Raw genomic sequence first — 17884 nt, forward strand, 5'->3', positions numbered from 1 at the left:
TGTTTAAATGTGAGAGGTGTTTGTTTTATGACAGTTGAGAAATCAAAGGATTCACTAACAACAAAATGTAGAGTCGATCTAGCAGGTTATTTTGAATTGTGCGTAGGTTGTGCTAACCAATAGCTCAGTTGTCTCTGAATTTTCACCTGAATGTTTCAGCAGCACTTACTCTTAATGTAACCTTCAGTGACACAAACAGCCCTGTTGCATTTGAGATATAATTAATCTATTATACAATAAAACTATTTTGTTTTTATGAGAGAGTCTAACAACTGTGCAATACTTTGTGTATATAACCTGTTCCACTTTGAATGAGTAGTTTACCGAGCTAAATTAACCTCTACTCCAGTCCATGACTGTGAATCTAAAAATGGCACCAAAGAAAGAGCCACTGGACATGATTTCATGGGATAGTGTACCGACAAAGATGGGCATTTTGAGATTTATAGCAACATCATACTATGATTTACAATCAGTAAAATTTTGAGGAATTATGTTGTTTGCTGTTGCTTTCCCAACTTTGGCAGGAGTTGTATTATTTTCTACACCTTTAAAATAAAACAGTTGCTGCAGAAAAGGTGTCAAACTTTAACAGTTGCTGTCGTTCAGGCAGTTACTGTTGTTCGTGTGGACTCACTTGCTATTGCTGGAGTGGAAGTCTGCACACTTGTTGGTTCTGATGTACTTGCTGGTGGAGTTATGGATGTGAAGGTTGTTATTGTAGTTGTTGATGGTAGAGGTGTTGAAGGTGATTTAGTAGTAGCAGGTACTGAAATTCTCGATGTACCTGTGCAATAAAAATCACACTTTAGTCTTGAACTACAACATAAGCTGAATCCTAACTGTCCCATTTGCAATATGTTCAAATCTGAGAGGTCATTTTGCACGTGACACTTTAGCCATGAAAGGATTGACTAACTCCAATAAAACAACGACCAGCTAACAGATTATTTTGAACTTCTTAGGAGATGCAAAACAGATGTTTAAGTTTCTCTATGTTTTTAACCAGAATGTTCAGCAGCATTAATGTGCAATTACTCTTAACTGTAATTGCACCAACAATGACACCAACAGGTGTCAGGCATTTAAAATATGATTAATCTTTTATTCAATAAAGCTATTTTGTTTTTTATAAGGGAGCATAACTTCTGTTAAACATTTTGTATGTATCACTCAGCTGTTTTGAATTGCTAATTTACCAAAATAAATTACCCAGAAGATGAATAAATGTCAGTGAATGTGTTCAATACGTTATAAAGGAAGTAGATCATGTGACTTCATGATTTTGTGTACAGACTTAGATGAGGGTTTGACACATTTCAAGAATATATCATGACTTATAATATAATTCCATTTAAGAAACTGTTGTCCCCTTTAAGAAACTGGTCACTGGTGTTTATCAAGCTGTTAATCTGAGGCAACAAGTTATGTTGCATTTAATGTCAATGACAATGTTTGTCAGAGTTGAACTATATTCCATACAATTAGAATAAAATAGCTGTTGCAGGAAAGGCCTGATGCTTATTAGTTCCTGTTGTTATAGCACTGAATACAGTTGTTCAGCTGGATGTGGACTCACTTGCTGTTATTGGCTGAGTGGAAGTCCGTGTACTTGTTGGTTCTGATGTACTTGTTGGTGGAGTGGTGGACGTAGAGGTTGGTATTGTAGTTGTTGATTGTACAGATGAAGACGTTTCAGCTGGAAGAGACAAAGCACTTGAGGTAGCTGTCAGAAACAAGAGCAATGTAAAGTTTTTTTTTAAAAAGCGGGAGCTCAACTATGCTCATCCTTCATTAAAACAAGATTTTATTTCCTTTAGATTGAAGGTTGTCAGTTTCATTCAGGGTGCCTTTTCTATTCATAAGTGGTGAAATGTTATTTTACTTACTGTGACTATGAGTCAACATTGTCTAATCTGCTTTTGATTCAATCATAAAATCAGGAATTAATTGAATTATTTGTGACCCCATCAGCAGGAAATTGCTGCTAAAGAAGAGATCTGATGCTTTCCAATTCTTGTTTGTCATACTGTTCAGATGTGAGATGTTAAAATGTGAGAGGTGTTTGTTTTATGACAGTTAGAATATGAAAGGATTCACTAACAACAAAATGTAGCAGGTTATTTTGAATTGTGCGTAGGTTGTGCTAACCAATAGTTGAGTTGTCTCTGAGTTTTCACCAGAATGTTTCAGCAGCACTTACTCTTAATGTAGCCTTCGGTCACACAATCAGCCCTGTTGCATTTGAGATATAATTAACCTATTATACAATAAAACTATTTTGTTTTTATGAGAGAGTCTAACAACTGTGCAATACTTTGTGTATATAACCTGTTCCACTTTGAATGAGTAGTTTACCGAGCTAAATTAACCTCTACTCCAGTCCATGACTGTGAATCTAAAAATGGCACCAAAGAAAGAGCCACTGGACATGATTTCATGGGATAGTGTACCGACAAAGATGGGCATTTTGAGATTTATAGCAACATCATACTATGATTTACAATCAGTAAAATTTTGAGGAATTATGTTGTTTTCCCAACTTTGGCAGGAGTTGTATTATTTTCCACACCTTTAAAATAAAATAGTTGCTGCAGAAAAGGTGTCAAACTTTAACCGTTCTTGTTGTTAGAGAACGGAAAGCAGTTATTCAGGTTAGTGTGTACTTAGTTGCTGTTGCTGGAGTGGAAGTCTGCGCACTTGTTGGTTCTGATGTACTTGCTGGTGGAGTTATGGATGTGGAAGTTGTTATTGTAATTGTTGATGGTAGAGGTGTTGAAGATGTTTCAGCAGGAAGAGTCAAAACACTTAAGTTAGCTGTAAAATCATTATTATTGTAAGCTTTTAAAAAAATAACAGCAGCTCCACCATGAAACTCCTTCATAAAGCGCTATCTTTCAGTTTCTTTGGATAAAAGGTTTTGATTTGGCCTGCCTTCAGTGTTTAGAGATTGTGAAATTTTATTTTACTTGCTGGGTCTTTATTTTACAGCACTGCTGCCTCACAGCGCCAGAGACCTGGGTTCAATTCCCGCCTCAGGCGACTGACTGTGTGGAGTTTGCACATTCTCCCCATGTCTGCGTGGGTTTCCTCCGGGTGCTCCGGTTTCCTCCCACAGTCCAAAAAATGTGCAGGTTAGGTGAATTGGCCATGCTAAATTTCCCGTAGTGTTAGGTGAAGGGGTAAATGTAGGGGAATGGGTCTGGGTGGGTGCGCTTCGGTGGGTCGGTGTGGACTTGTTGGGCCGAAGGGCCTGTTTCCACACTGTAAGTAATCTAATCTAATCTAATCTAATGTTGCTTCAATTTGGAGCCAATAATGCCTAAACTGCTTTTAATTCAATCATAAAATGTGACATGAATTGAGTTATTTTTGATACCATCAGTAGGAAATAGTTACTAACAAACAGATCAGATGCCTGCTAATTCTTGTTGTTATCAAACTGTTTGCTTTTCTTGAGATTGTTGCTGTGTTCTCACTAGGCATGGAAATCTCTGTACTTGGTGCAGTTGTGGAAGATGTATCAGCAGGAAAATTGTGGAAACACTTAATGTATAAAGAAAAGCAAACTTCAGGGTTGTATGAGATGCTGAGCTGAATTTTGTTTTATTCATTTGTGAGATATGAGTGTTTCCTGGCTGGCCAGAGTTTAATGCCTGTCCCTAGTTGACTTTGAGAAGATGGTGATCAGCTGCCTCCTTGAATCAATGCAGTCCACATTCTGTGGGTTAGAGAGACAATTCCAGGATTTTGACCCAGCGACACTGAAGAAACGGCGATTTACGTCCAAGTCAGGATGTTGAGTGGCTTGGAGGGGAACTTGCAGTGCTGGTGTTCCCATGTATCGGCTGCTTTTGACCTTCTAGATGGAAATGGTCATGAGTTTGGAAGGTGCTGTCTGAGGATCGCTGTTCAATTTAGGAAGTTGTTCAATGTAGATAACACATATTGCTGCTTCTGAGCATTGGTGGTGGAGGGATGTTTGTGCAAGTGATGCCCATCAAGCTAGTTGTTTTTTACTGGATGTGTCAAGCTTCTTGGGTATTGTTGGAACTGCACCCATTCAGGCAACAGGGGAGTAATCCATCACACTCCTGACTTGTGCCTTGTAAATGATGGACAGGCTTTGGGAAACAGGAGGTGAGTTACTTGCAGAAAGATTCCTAGCCTCTGACCTGTTCATGTAGCCCAAGTCCAGTTGAGTTTCTGGTCAATGGTAGCCCCAGGCATGTTGATAATAGGGAATTCAGTGATGGTGATACCGTTGAATGTCAAGAGGTGGTGGTTATATTGTTTCTTATTGGTCAAAGACTGGCAAATGTGCGGCGCAAATGTTATTTGCCACTTATCAGTCCAAACCTGGATATTGTCCAGATCTTGCTGCATTTGAACATGGACTATTTCAGTATCAATGAAGGGAAAGTGATTGATGTGAAAGCTAAAGATGGTTGGGCCCAGGACACTGGCCTGAGGAACACCTACTAAGATGGCCTAGAGCTGACCTCCAACAATGACAATAATTTTCCTATGTGTCAAGTCTGATTCCAGCCAGCAGAGAGTTTGCCCCATGATACTAATTAATTTCAGTGTTGTGAGGGTTCCTAGATTGGATTAGATTACTTCGTGTGGTAACAGGTCGTTCAGCCCAACAAGTCCATACCGACCCGCCAGAGCGCAACCCACCCAGACCCATTCCCCTACATTTACCCCCTCATCTAACACTATGGGCAATTTAGCATGGCCAATTCACCTAACCTGCACATTTTTGGATTGTGGGAGGAAACTGGAGCACCCGGAGGAAACCCACGCAGACACAGAGAGAATGTGCAAACTCCACACAGAGAGTTGCCTGAGACAGGAATTGAACCCAGGTCTCTAGCGCTGTGAGGCAACAGTGCTAACCACTGTGCCACCCACAACACAACCTTGATGTTTAGGGCTGTCACTCTCACCTCACTTTTGGAATTCAATTTGTTTGTCCATGTTTGAACTAAGACTGTAACGAGGTCAGGAGCTGAGTGGCTCTGGCGGAACCTAAACTGAGCATCTCTGAGCAGGTTATTGATAAGCAGATGCTGCTTGGTAGCACTATTGATAACATCTCCCACCACTTTACTGATGCATCAAGAGTAGACCAATGGAATGGTAATTGGCTGGGTTGGATTTGTGGTGCTTTTTATGTACAAGACGTAGCTAGGTAATTTTCCACATTGTCGACCAGATGCCAGTGTTGTAAATGAACTGGAAGAGCTTGGATCTGGGAGCAACAAACTCTAGAGCAAAAGTCTTCAGCACTATTGCCAGAATGTTGTCAGGGCCCATGGCCTTTGCAGTATCTAGTGTCTCCAACTATTTATTGATATCACATGGAGTGAATCAAATTAACTTAGGACATTAGATTAGATTCCCTACAGTATGGAAGCAGGCCCTTCAGCCCAACAAGTCCACAGCGAGCCTCCAAAGAGTAACCCACCCAGACCCATTCCGCATATTTACCCCTGACTATGGGCAATTTAACATGACCACTTCACCTAATCTGCACATCTTTGGATTGTGGGAGGAAACTGGAGCACCCGGAGGAAACCCACGCAGACACGGGAAGAATGTGTAAACTCCACACAGTCAGTCACCCGAGGTGATAATTGAACCTGGGTCCCTGATTCTGTGAGGCAGCAGTGCTAACCACTGAGACACCGTGCCGCCCCCATGTATACATTACATGTATCTGTGATGCTTGGGACTACTGGAGGACTTCGAAATGGATCATGCACATAGCACTCCTAACTGAAGATTTTTGCAAATGCTTCAGCCTGAAGCACTGGGCTCTTCCATCATTGAGGATGGGGATACTTGGAGAGCCTCTTCCTCCAGTGGTTCTTTAAATTGAACACAACCATTCAAACCTGCCTGTGGCAGGATGACAGAGCTTGAATCTGATGCATTGGTTGTGGGATTACGTGGCTCTGTCTATTCCTTGCTGCTGATGTTGCTTAGCCTGCAGGTAATCCTGTTTGGTAGCCTCAACAGGTAGACACCTAATTTTCAGGTATTTCTGATGCTGCTCCTGGCATACCCCTACGCACTTTATTAAATATCCCATGTAATGAAATGATGTTCAAATCTGAGATATATTCATTACGTAGACAAATAATATATCGACTTTTTCAACACGAGCAAGGAAAGTCTATCTTGCAGGTTATTTTGTACAGATCCGAAAAGGTGGAACCTATTGTTTAGTCTGTGCAGTATCACTGTTGGGATTTTTACCAGAATGTTTCAGCAACAGTAATGTGCAGTTAATTTTAAATATACAGGTAGTTCTTCTGTAATGCACGTTGATTGAACATGATCTGGTTGTGATTTGTGAATTGCGGACCCTTTTTTTAGAAAGTGAACTACGTCCTCTGTAATGCGATTCCATCCCCAGCATGAGCTGAACAGCAAAACCCAGACTGAGGATCCTCTGCCTGCAAAATGCACAGTGTGTTCAGCTGAAACAGGAATGCAATCAACTCTGCAAGCCTTGAAACTGAGCTTGAAGCTGGGAATTGGAGGCCTCACGTGGTCAGTTAGATTACGCGCTTTTTGGTGAAGAACTTCGAGAAAGGTATTATGCTGTAGTCGGTGATTATAGTGTTAACGTGTTAAATTTACAATGTTATTTCATTAAAATAAATGATTCAAACATTTACCTAGACTGTGCTATGGCTTGTGTTCTTGTTTCAATTTCTTCTGATATTCTTGGGGGTTCACCATAACCCTACTACTCCCATAAGCGCCATTATTTATATTGTGCAATTTTCTAAAACATGATGCCACACAGGAATGCAGCTACCAAGATCAGGGCACGGTGGCACAGTGGTTAGCACTGCTGCCTCACAGCGCTGGAGACCCGGGTTCAATTCCCGCCTCAGGCGACTGACTGTGTGGAGTTTGCACGTTGTCTGCGTGGGTTTCCTCCGGGTGCTCCGGTTTCCTCCCACAGTCCAAAGATGTGCAATTCAGGTGAATTGGCCATGCTAAATTGCCCGTAGTGTTAGGTAAGGGGTAGATGTACATGTAGGGGTATGGGTGGGTTACGCTTCGGCGGGGCGGTGTGGACTTGTTGGGCCGAAGAGCCTGTTTCCACACTGTAAGTGATCTAATCTAAAAAAAGATATTGGACAACCAACTGTATTTGCAGAACACAGAAAGGACTCATTGATTCAACATATATAGGACCTATATTATACTATTATGTTTCCCAGCAGTGAGTCTGACATCAACCAAACCACTCAGGTGGGTATCCTTCTTCACTTTGACTCAATCATTTACGAAATGGAATTGCCCTGAACATGAGAAGGTAACAGTGAATATATTCAAGTCATTAAAGATGGGATCAGTTGATGTGACAATATGATATTGTGCACTATCTCAGATCAGAGATTCGACATATATGTCAAAAATATGGAATGACTTATAATAAAATCTCTTTTAAAAAATGGGGTAGGTAATTGCTGCTTTTCCAGCTGTGATTATGAGGCAATAAGTCATATTACTAGAATTCTGCACACCTGTTGGTTCTGATGTCCTTGTTGGTGGAGTTGTGGATGTGGAGGGTGGTACTGTCGTTGTAGATTGTACAGATACTGAAGATGATTCAGTAGGAGTAGATATGGAAGTAATTGATGCACATGCGCACTAAAAATAAAAATTTAGTCTTGATTCCCAACACAAACTGATTCCTAATTGTGCCATGTAGTATCGGAAATTTAAGTTCTGAACCAAGTTTGTTATGCCTGATAGCCACTCTTGTGAAACAGTTAGTGCATTCATAGTTAGCACATTCAGACAATTTCAATGTTAATATTTGAAGGATTTGAAATATTTTTGAATCTTCGAATACAGTTGCAGCTGCAGACTAAAGTATAATGCTTATTACTTCTTGTTGTTATCGACATGGAAAGAGTGGTTCAATTTGGTGTAGACTCGTTTCTTATTGGGGGACAGCAACTCTGCATACCTGTTGGTTCTGATGTAGTTGTTGGTGGAGTTGTGGATGTGGAGGTTGGTATTGTTGATGGTACAGATGTTGAAGATGATTCAGTAGGAGAAGTTGTTGAAACACTTGATGTACCTGTCCAATACAAAACAAAATTTAGCTTTTAATTACAATAGTGATTGATTCATAACTGTGAGAGAGTGAGGACTGCAGATGCTGGAGATCAGAGTTGAGAGTGTGGCGCTGGAAAAGCACAGCAGGCCAGGCAACCTGAAGCATCGATTTTCCTGCTCCTCAGATGCTGCCTGACCTGCTGTGTTTTCCAGCATTACACTCTCGACTCTGAATCATAACTGGCTCACGCAACATAATCATGTTCCATTTTCAGCAGAATGTATATATGACAGTCAGTCCATGAAAAGTGAAGCTTATTTGTAGTTGGTGCATTCAGAGAATTCATATATAAAGGTTTCATGAAAAAAAAATGATTGTGTCCATCTAACATGTTAGTTTTGTCAGTTCATGGGAGTTCCTCTCGCACCAACCCCAATGAGTTTTTTCTCTCACCCCAATCCAACCAGTACCCTTCCACTGACACTCTTATTCTCCTGGCTGAACTGGTCCTGCCAATCCTCCCACTTCCTCCAAACCAAAGGGGAAGCCATGGGCACCTGCATGAGCCCCAGCTATGCCTGCCTCTCATTGGGTACTTGGAACAGTCCATCTTCCAGTATTACACTCGCACCAGTCCCCACCTTTTCCTCTGCTACATCATTGACTGTATCGGCACTACCTCAGGCTCCCATGAGGATGTTGAACAGTTCATCAATTTCACAAACACCTTCCACCCCAATCTCAAATTCACCTGGACCATCTCTAACACTTCTCTCCCCTTCCTGGAACTATCCATCTCAATCTCCAGTGACCAACTGAGTATAGACATCTACTACAAACCCACCGACTCCCATAGCTATCTGGACTACAACTCCTCCCTTCATGCCTCCAGTAAAAATGCCATTTCTTATTCCCAATTCCTCTGCCTCTGCCACATCTGCTCCCAGGAGAACCAATTCCAACAGGGAACATCCCAAATGGCCCCTTTTTCAAAGACTGGAATTTCCCCCTCACACGTGGTCGACGATACCCTCCAACGTATCTCCTCCACTTCCCGCACCACTGTTATCGAGCCCACCCCTCCAATCGCAACAGGGACAGAACCCCCCTGGTCCTCACCTTCCATCCCACCAACCTCTGGATACATCGCATCATCCTACGCCACATCCGCTACCTGCGAACAGACCCTGCCACTAGGGATATATTTCCCTCCTCACCCCATCAGCATTCAGTAGAGACCATTCACTCCATGACTCCCTTATCAGATCCATGCACCCCCCACCAGCCCTCACATGCTCCCTTGCACTTTCCCTTGTTACCACAAGAAGTTCAAAACCTGTGCTCACACCCGCAACCCCACCCCCTCCCCCCACCTCCGTCCAAGGCCTCAAAAGACCTATCATGTTCACGCCTGCCTACACCTACCTATCACATTCACAGCTACCTTCCCCCCAGTCCCAGCCCACTCCCATTTACATCTCAGTCCCCCAGTCCACGAGCTTCATTCCTAATGAAGGGCTTATGCCTGCAACATCGATTCTCCTGCTCCTCAGATGCTGCCTGACCTGCTGTGTTTTTCCAGCACCACACTCTCGACTCTGATCTCCAGCATCTGCAGTCCTCACTTTCTCCTGGGATGTGATAACCAATCTTTCAGTTCTCTCAGAGTTTTTTCCACCTTTCTCCATGTAGAACATGGAACAAAGAACGTGACAGTGCAGTGCAGGCCCCTTGGCCCTTGATGTCGTGCCGACCTGTGGAATCAATCTGAAGCCCATCTAATTACGCTATTCTATTTTCATCCATATGTTTATCCAATGATCATTTAAATGCCCTTAAATTTGGTGAGTCTACTGCTGTTGCAGACAGTATGTTCCACACCCCTACCACTCTCTGAATGAAAAAACTACCTCTGAGATCTGCCCTATATCTATCACCCCTCAATTTAAAGCGAAGTCCCCTTGTGCTAGCCATCACCATCTGAGGAAAGATGCTCTTACTGTCCATCTTATCTAACCCTCTGATTATCTTACATGTCTCAACTAAGTCACCTCTCAACCTTCTTCTCTCTAACAAAAATGGCCTCAAGTCCCTCAGCCTTTCCTCATAAGACCTTCCCTCCATACCAGGCAACATCCTAGTAAATCGTCTCTGAGCCCTTTCCAAAGCTTCCACATCCTTCCTATAACATGGTGACCAAAATGGTACACAATACTCCAAGTGTTGCCACCCCAGAGTTTTGTACAGCTGCAGCAAGACCTCATGACTGCGACACTCAATCCCACTACCAATAAAAGCTAATACACCATATGTCTTCTTAACAACCCTATCAACTTTCAAAGATCTATGCACATGGATGCCGAAATCTCTCTGCTCATCTTCATTACCAAGAATCTTACCATTAGCCCAGTACCCTTTATTCCTTTTGCTCCTTCCAAAGTGAATCACCTCACACTTTTCCGCTTTAAAGTCCATTTGCCACCTCTCGGCTCTGCTCTGCAGCTTATCTATGTCCCTCTGTAAACTACAACATCCTTAACTCTACTGATCTTAGTGTCATCCACAAAGTTACTAACACATCCTTTTCCACCTTCATCTGGGTCATTGAAGAAAATGACAAAGAGCAGTGGCCCCATAACAGTTCCTGTGGTACACCATTAGTAACTGATATCCAGGATGAACATTTCCCATCAGCCACTACCCTCTGCCTTCTTTCAGCTAGCCAATTTCTGGTCCAAACCACTAAATCACCCTCAATCCCATGCCTAAGTATTTTGTGCAATAGCCGACTGTGGGGAAGCTTAACAAACATCTTACTGAAATCCATATGTACCACATCAACCACTTTACCCTCATCCACCTGTTTGGTCACCTTCTTAAAGAACTCAGTAAGGTTTGTGAGGCATGACCTACCTTCACAAAACCATGTTGACTATCCCTAATCAACTTATTCCTCTTTAGATGATTATAAATCCTATATTTATAATGCTTTCCAACACTTTACACTCAACGAAAGTAAGGCTTACTGGTCTATAATTACCAGGGTTGTCTCCCCTCCCCTCCTTGAACAAGGGGACAACATTTGCTATCCTCCAGTCTTCTGGCACTATTCCAGTAGACAATGATGACATTAAGTTCAAAGGCTCTACAATCTCTTCCTTAGCTTTCCAGAGAATCTTAGGATAAATCCCATCTGGCACAGGAGACTTATCTATTTTCACACTTTGCAGAATTGCTAATAACTCCTTCTTGTGAATCTCAATCCCATCTAGTTTAGTAGCCTGTATCTCAGTATTCTCCTTGATAACATTGTCTTTTTACAGTGTGAGTACTGATGAAACATTTTAATTTTGCACTTTTCTATTACCTCGGACTCCACGCACAACTTGTCACAACTGTCCTTAATTGGACAATATCTTACTCTAGTCTTTCTTTTATTCCTGATGTACGTATAGAAAGCTTCAGGGATTTCCTTGATCATGTGCAGAATTAATGTGCATTTACAATGCAGTTTGGCGCAGCAATGACTATCTTGCATTTGAGATAAAGTGCATTCATTGTATAATGTTGCTATTCTCGTTATTGGGATTGTGCTTAACTTTGTTCAAAATCGTTCTACGGCCATCATTCTCCACTTTGAATCCCTAATTTAGAAAACCAACTTGGCCAGAACATAGATTGATGTCATTGAATCGATTGAAGTCATTAAAGATGGGACCCATTGTTGTGACAACACGATTTTGTGCACTGATTCAGATCAGTGTTTTGACACATATTTCAAGAATACATCATGACTTATAATTCAATCTCTTTTTAAAAAAGTGGTCAGTAACTGCTGCTCTTCCTGCTGTGATTCTGAGGAACAAGTCATATTAATGGAAGTCTGCATACCTGATGGTTCTGATGTACTTGTTGGTGGATTTGTAGATGTGGAGGTTGGTATTGTAGTTGTTGATTGTACAGGTGTAGAGGATGATTCAGTAGGAGTAGATGTAGAAACACTTGATGTACCTGTGCAATAAAAATCAATTTTTAGTCTTGATTCCAAACATAGTCTGACTATTAACTGAGGCATGCAAAGTCAGTGAGTTAAATTGAGAACCAAATTTGTGATGCCTGACAGCCACTCGATAAAAGAGTTAATATATTTGTTGGTGGTACAATTGGACACTTACGACATTAAAGCTTTCAATAAAACAAAATATTCTGTCCATCTAGCAGGTTAGATTCTTCTGTTCCCTGGATGAGCAATCTTTCAGTTCTCTCTCAGTTTTTTCTGGCTTGCTTCAAGTGCACAGTTAATGTGCACAAGCTCTTAAATTTAGCCCACATTTGCAACAATGGCTATCGTGCATTTGAGATAAAATGCATCTAAAAGTTTATACTCTCCTCTGTTCATTGGGACTGAGCCTAACCTTTCTCAAACATGTTTCATGGCCATCGTTCTCCATTTTCAATCACTAATTTACAAAACCAACTTCACCAAAGCATGGATTGATTTCTTTGAATCTATTAATTTCATTAAAGATGGGACCAGTTGAAGTGACTGCACAATTTTGCATCCTGACTTAGATCAGGGTTTCAACATGTATTTCAAAAGTGTATAATGACTTTAAGCAAAATCTCTGATCAGAAGTGTGGTTAGTCACTGTTCCTTTTCCAGCTGTGATTCTGAGCCGACAAGTCCTGTGACCCTTACTATCAATAATAATATTTGAAGGATTTGAAATGTTTCCCAAACTATCAGTATGCAATAGCTGCAACAGAGAAATGTCTGATGCTGATTAGCTCCTGGTGCTACCGAACTGAAACCAGTTGTTCAATGTGGCGTGGACTCACCTGTTATTGCTGGAGTGGAGGTCTGTGTACTTGTTGGTTCTGATGTATCTGCTGGTGGAGTCGTGGATGTGGAGGTTGGTATTGTAGTTGATGATGGTACAGATGTTGAAGATGATTCAGTCGGAGTAGTTGTTGAAACACTTGATGTACCTGTGCAATACAAACACAATTGAGCTTTTAATTACAGCATTGATTGTACCATAACTGTCCCATGCAAGGTGATCATGTTACATTTTCAGCACAACATGCTATGTATGTCAGCCAGTTCGTGAAAAGTGAAGTTCATTTGTAGCTGGTGCACTTGGAGAGTTCATACGTAAGGTTTTAACTAAAAAACAAATTATTGTGTCCATCCAGCAGGTTAGTTTTGTCAGTTCCTGTGATGTACTAACAAATCTTGTGTTTCTCTTTGAGTTTGTAACACATTTCTCCATGTGTAGAATTACTGTGCATTAACACTTCAATTTGGCCCAGCAATGACTATCATGCATTTGAGATTAACGCATCATTATATCATGTTGCTGTTCTCTTTATTGAGACTGCAGTTAACATTGGCCAAAAATGTTCCATGACCATCATTCTCTACTTGGAATCACTAATTTAGAAAACCAACTCAGCCAGAACACGGACTGATGTCATTGAATCTATTCAAGTCATTAGAGATATTGTCCACTGACTCAGATCAGGGTTTCACCACGTATTTCTTGAATACATCATGACTTATAATAAAATCTCATTTAAAAGTTAAAGTAGGTCACTGCTGCTTTTTTAGGTGTGATTCTGAGGCAACTAGTCAAATTAAAGCAAGCTTACATACCTGTTGGTTCTGATGTCCTTGTTGGTGGAGTTGTGGATGTGCTGGGTGGTATTGTCGTTGTTGATTGTACAGACACTGAAGATGATTCTGTAGAAGTCGATGTGAAAACACTTGAGGTACCTGTACAATAAAAATCAAAATGTAGTCTTGATTCCCAACATAAACTGATTCTGAATGTAGTATCAGCAAATTAAATTCTGAGCCAAGTTTATTGTGCCTGACAGCCTCTCTGTGAAAGAGTTAGTGCATTCATTTCTGGCACATTCAGACAGTTTCAATGTTAATGCTTGAATGATTTGAAATATTTTTGAATTTTCAGAATACAGTTGCTCCTACAGACCAAAGTCTCATGTTTATTAGTTCTTGTTGTTGTCAACATGGAAAGTGTGGTTCAGTTTGGGGCGGACTCACTTTTTATCGGTTGACTGGAAGTCTGCATTTCTGTTGGTTCTGATGTACTTGTTTGTGGATTTGTAAATGTGGAGGTTGGTATTGTAGTTGTTGATTGCACAGATATTGAAGATGATTCAGTAGGAATAGAGGTAGAAACACTTGGTGTACTGTGCAGTAAAAATCAAATTTAGATTTTATTTCCAACATAACCTGACTCTTAACTGAGTCATACAATGTCAGCAAGTGAATTTCTGAACCAAATTTGCAACCTCAGACAGCCAGCTGTGAGGGGATTAATGCATTTGTTGCCAGTACATTCGGACAGTTGTGACATTAAGTCTTGCAATAAAATAACATATTCTGTCCATCTAGCAGATTAGATTCTTCTGTTCCCAGGACGTGTAAAACAATCTTTCAGTTCTCTCTCAGCTTTTTCCAGCTTGCTTCATGTACACAGTTAATGTGCATTAACTCTTGAACTTAGCCCACATTTACATCGATGACTATTGTGCATTTGATATAAAATACATCTATAAGTTTATACTCTATTCTGTTTATTGGGGCTGAGACTAACTAATGCTAAACATGTTGCATGGCCATCTTTCTCCACTTTTAATCATGAATTTACAAAACCAACTGAACCAGAACATGGGTTGATGGTTTTGAATCTATTCAATTCATTAAAGATGGAATCCAGTTGAAGTGACTGCACAACCTTGCATACTGACTTAGATCAGGGTTTGAACATATGTATTTCATGACTTTCAGCCAAATCTCTTGTCAGAAATGTGGTTAGTCACTGTTCCTTTTCCAGCTGTGATTCTGAGCAGAAATGCCCTGTGAACGTTACTATTCATGATAATGTTTGAATGATTTCAATTTCTTTCCAAACCATCAGTATCCAAACGTGCAATAGAGAAATGTCTGATGCTCATTAGTTCCTGTTGCGACCGAACTGAAACCAGTTGTTCAGTGTGGCATGACCTACCTGTTATTGCTGGAGTCGAGGTCTGTGTACTTGTTGGTTCTGATGTATCTGCTGATGGAGTTGTGGATGTGGAGGTTGTTGTTGTAGTTGTTGATGGTACAGATGTTGAAGATGATTCAGTAGGAGCTGTTGTTGAAACACTTGATGTACCTGTACAATACAAAGCACAATTTAGATTTTTATTACAACATTGACTTAACCATAAGTGCCCCATGCAATGTGATCATGCCACATTTGCAGCGGAATTTGTTATGTATGAAAGTTACTCCGTGAAAAGTGAAGTTCATTTGTAGCTCGTGTATTCGGAGAGATTGTATGTGTAGTTTTCACTTAAAACAAATTATTGTGTCCATCCAGCAGGTTAGTTTTGTCAGTTCCTGGGATGTACTCACCAATCTTTCAGTTCCCTCTGGGTTTGTCCCACATTCTTCCATATGCAGAATTAATGTGCATTAACACTTCAATTTGGCCCATCAATGACTATCACGCATTTGAGATAAAATGCATCCATTGTATAATGTTGCTGTCCTCTTTATTGGGACTACGGCTGACTATGGTCAAGAATGTTCCATGGCCATCATTCTCCACTTTGAATCACTACTTTAGAAAGCCAACTTAGCCAGAACATGGACTGATGTCATTGAATCTATTCAAGTCATTACAGATGGGACCAGTTGTTGTGACAACACGGTTAGTCCACTGACTCAGGTCAAAGTTTTGAGATGTATTTCAAGAGTGCATTATAATAAAATGTCTTTTAAAAAGTTACATAACTAAGTGTAGGATTTCAGCTGTCACTCTGAGGTAACAAATCATATTACCATAAGTTTGCATACCTGTTGGTTCTGATGTAATTGTTGGTGGAAATGTGGATGTAGAGGTTGGTATTGTAGTTGTTGATTGTACAGATACTGTCGATGATTCAGTAGGAGTAGATGTAGAAACACTTGATGTACCTGAGCAATAAAATTTAAAAATTAATCTTGATTCCCAACATAAACTAATTCTTAATTATGTCAAGAAATGTCAGCAATTTAAATTCTCAGCCGAACTTGTTATGCCTGATAGACACTCTGTGAAACAGTTCGTGCATTCACAGCTGTCACGTTCTGACAATTTTGATGTTAATGTTTGAAGGATTTGAAATAATTTTGAGTTTTCAGGATACAGTTACTGCTCCAGAACAAAGTCTGATGTTTATTAGTTCTTGTTTTTAAATCGACAAGGAAAGAGTGGTTCAGTTTGGTGTGGACTCACCTGTTATTGGCATAGTAGGGGTCTGTGTACTTGTTGGTTCTGATGTATCAGTTGGTGGAGTGGTGGATGTGGAGGTTGGTATTGTAGTTGTTGATAGTACAGATGTTGAAGATGATTCAGTCGGAGCAGTTGTTGAAACTCTTGATGTACCTGTGCAATACAAAGTTGACTGAATCCTAACTGCCCCATGCAATGTGATCATGCTAATTTTGCAGTGGAATTTGTTATGTATGACATTCAGTCCATGAAAAGTGAAGTTCATTTGTAATTGTTGCATTCAGAGAATTTGTGTGTAAAGTTTTAACAGGAAAACAAATGATTTTGGTGAAAAATGTTCCACGGCCATCATTCTCCACTTTGAATCACTCATTTAGAAAACCAACTTAGCCAGAGCATGGACTGATGTCATTGAATCTGTTCAAGTCGTTAAAGGTGGGACCAGTTGTTATGACAACACGATGTTGTCCATTGACTCAGATCAGGATTTTGACATGTATTTTAAGAATACGTCATGACTTAAAGCAAAATCTCTTTTAAAAAATGAAGGAGGTAACTGCTACTTTTCCAGCTGTGATTCTGAAGCAACTAGTCAAATTAACGAAAGTGTGCATACCTGTTGGTTCTGATGTACTTGATGGTGGATTTGTGGATGTGGAGGTTGGTATTGTAGTTGTTGATTGTACAGACACTGAAGATGATTCTGTAGAAGTCAATGTAGAAACACTTGATGTACCTGTGTAATAAAAATCAAAATGTAGTCTTCATTCCCAACATACACTGATTCTTAATTATGCTATGTAGTCTCAGCAATTTAAATTCTGAGCCAAATTTGTTATGCCTGATAGCCACTCTGTGAAAGAGTTAGTGCAATCATAGCTGGCACATTCAGACAGTTTCAATTTTAATGCTTGAATGATTTGAAATATTTTTGAATTTTCAGAATGCAGTTGCTCCTGCAGATCAAAGTCTGATGTTTATTAGTTCTTGTTGGTTTTGACATGGAAAGAGTGGTCTAGTTTGAGGTTGACTCACTTCTTATTGGTGGACTGAAAGTCTGCATACCTGTTGGTACTGATATACTTGGTGGATTTGAAGATGTGGAGGTTGGTATGGTAGTTGTTGATTGTAAAGATACTGAGGATGATTCAGTAGGAATAGATGTGGAAACACTTGATGTATCTGTGCAATAAAAAACAAATTTAGACTTTATTTCCAACATAACCTGACTCTTAACTGAGCTATGTCACGTCAACAAGTGAATTTCTGAACCAAATTTGTAATGTCTGACAGCCATCTGTGAGGACGTTAATGCATTTGTTGCCAGTACATTCGGACAGTTGTGACATTAAGTCTTTCAATAAAATAAAATACTCTGTCCATCTAGCAGATTAGATTCTTCTGTTCTCACAGCATGCAAAACAATCATTCAGTTCTCTCACAGGACTTTTCAGTTTGTTTCATAAGCACAGTTAATGTGCAGTAACTCTTAAATTTA

General features: G+C 40.3%; 1 protein-coding gene across 1 annotated transcript in view; it reads right to left on the minus strand.

Annotated features, from left to right (window-relative positions):
• LOC140478647 (uncharacterized) overlaps positions 1-17884 on the minus strand; it is a 106305-nt gene that overhangs the window by 18047 nt on the left and 70374 nt on the right. Inside the window, exons 53-63 of the mRNA XM_072571863.1 lie at positions 17452-17568; positions 17003-17122; positions 16390-16539; positions 15969-16088; positions 15133-15282; positions 13752-13871; positions 12935-13084; positions 11987-12106; positions 8003-8116; positions 1580-1726; positions 638-787 (exon numbers count right to left, since the gene is read on the minus strand). Of these exons, the coding sequence (XP_072427964.1) occupies positions 638-787; positions 1580-1726; positions 8003-8116; positions 11987-12106; positions 12935-13084; positions 13752-13871; positions 15133-15282; positions 15969-16088; positions 16390-16539; positions 17003-17122; positions 17452-17568 (1458 nt within the window). The remainder of the gene's footprint in view (positions 1-637; positions 788-1579; positions 1727-8002; positions 8117-11986; positions 12107-12934; positions 13085-13751; positions 13872-15132; positions 15283-15968; positions 16089-16389; positions 16540-17002; positions 17123-17451; positions 17569-17884) is intronic.

Source organism: Chiloscyllium punctatum, chromosome 6 (genome assembly GCF_047496795.1).
Source record: "Chiloscyllium punctatum isolate Juve2018m chromosome 6, sChiPun1.3, whole genome shotgun sequence".
Taxonomy (NCBI): domain Eukaryota; kingdom Metazoa; phylum Chordata; class Chondrichthyes; order Orectolobiformes; family Hemiscylliidae; genus Chiloscyllium; species Chiloscyllium punctatum.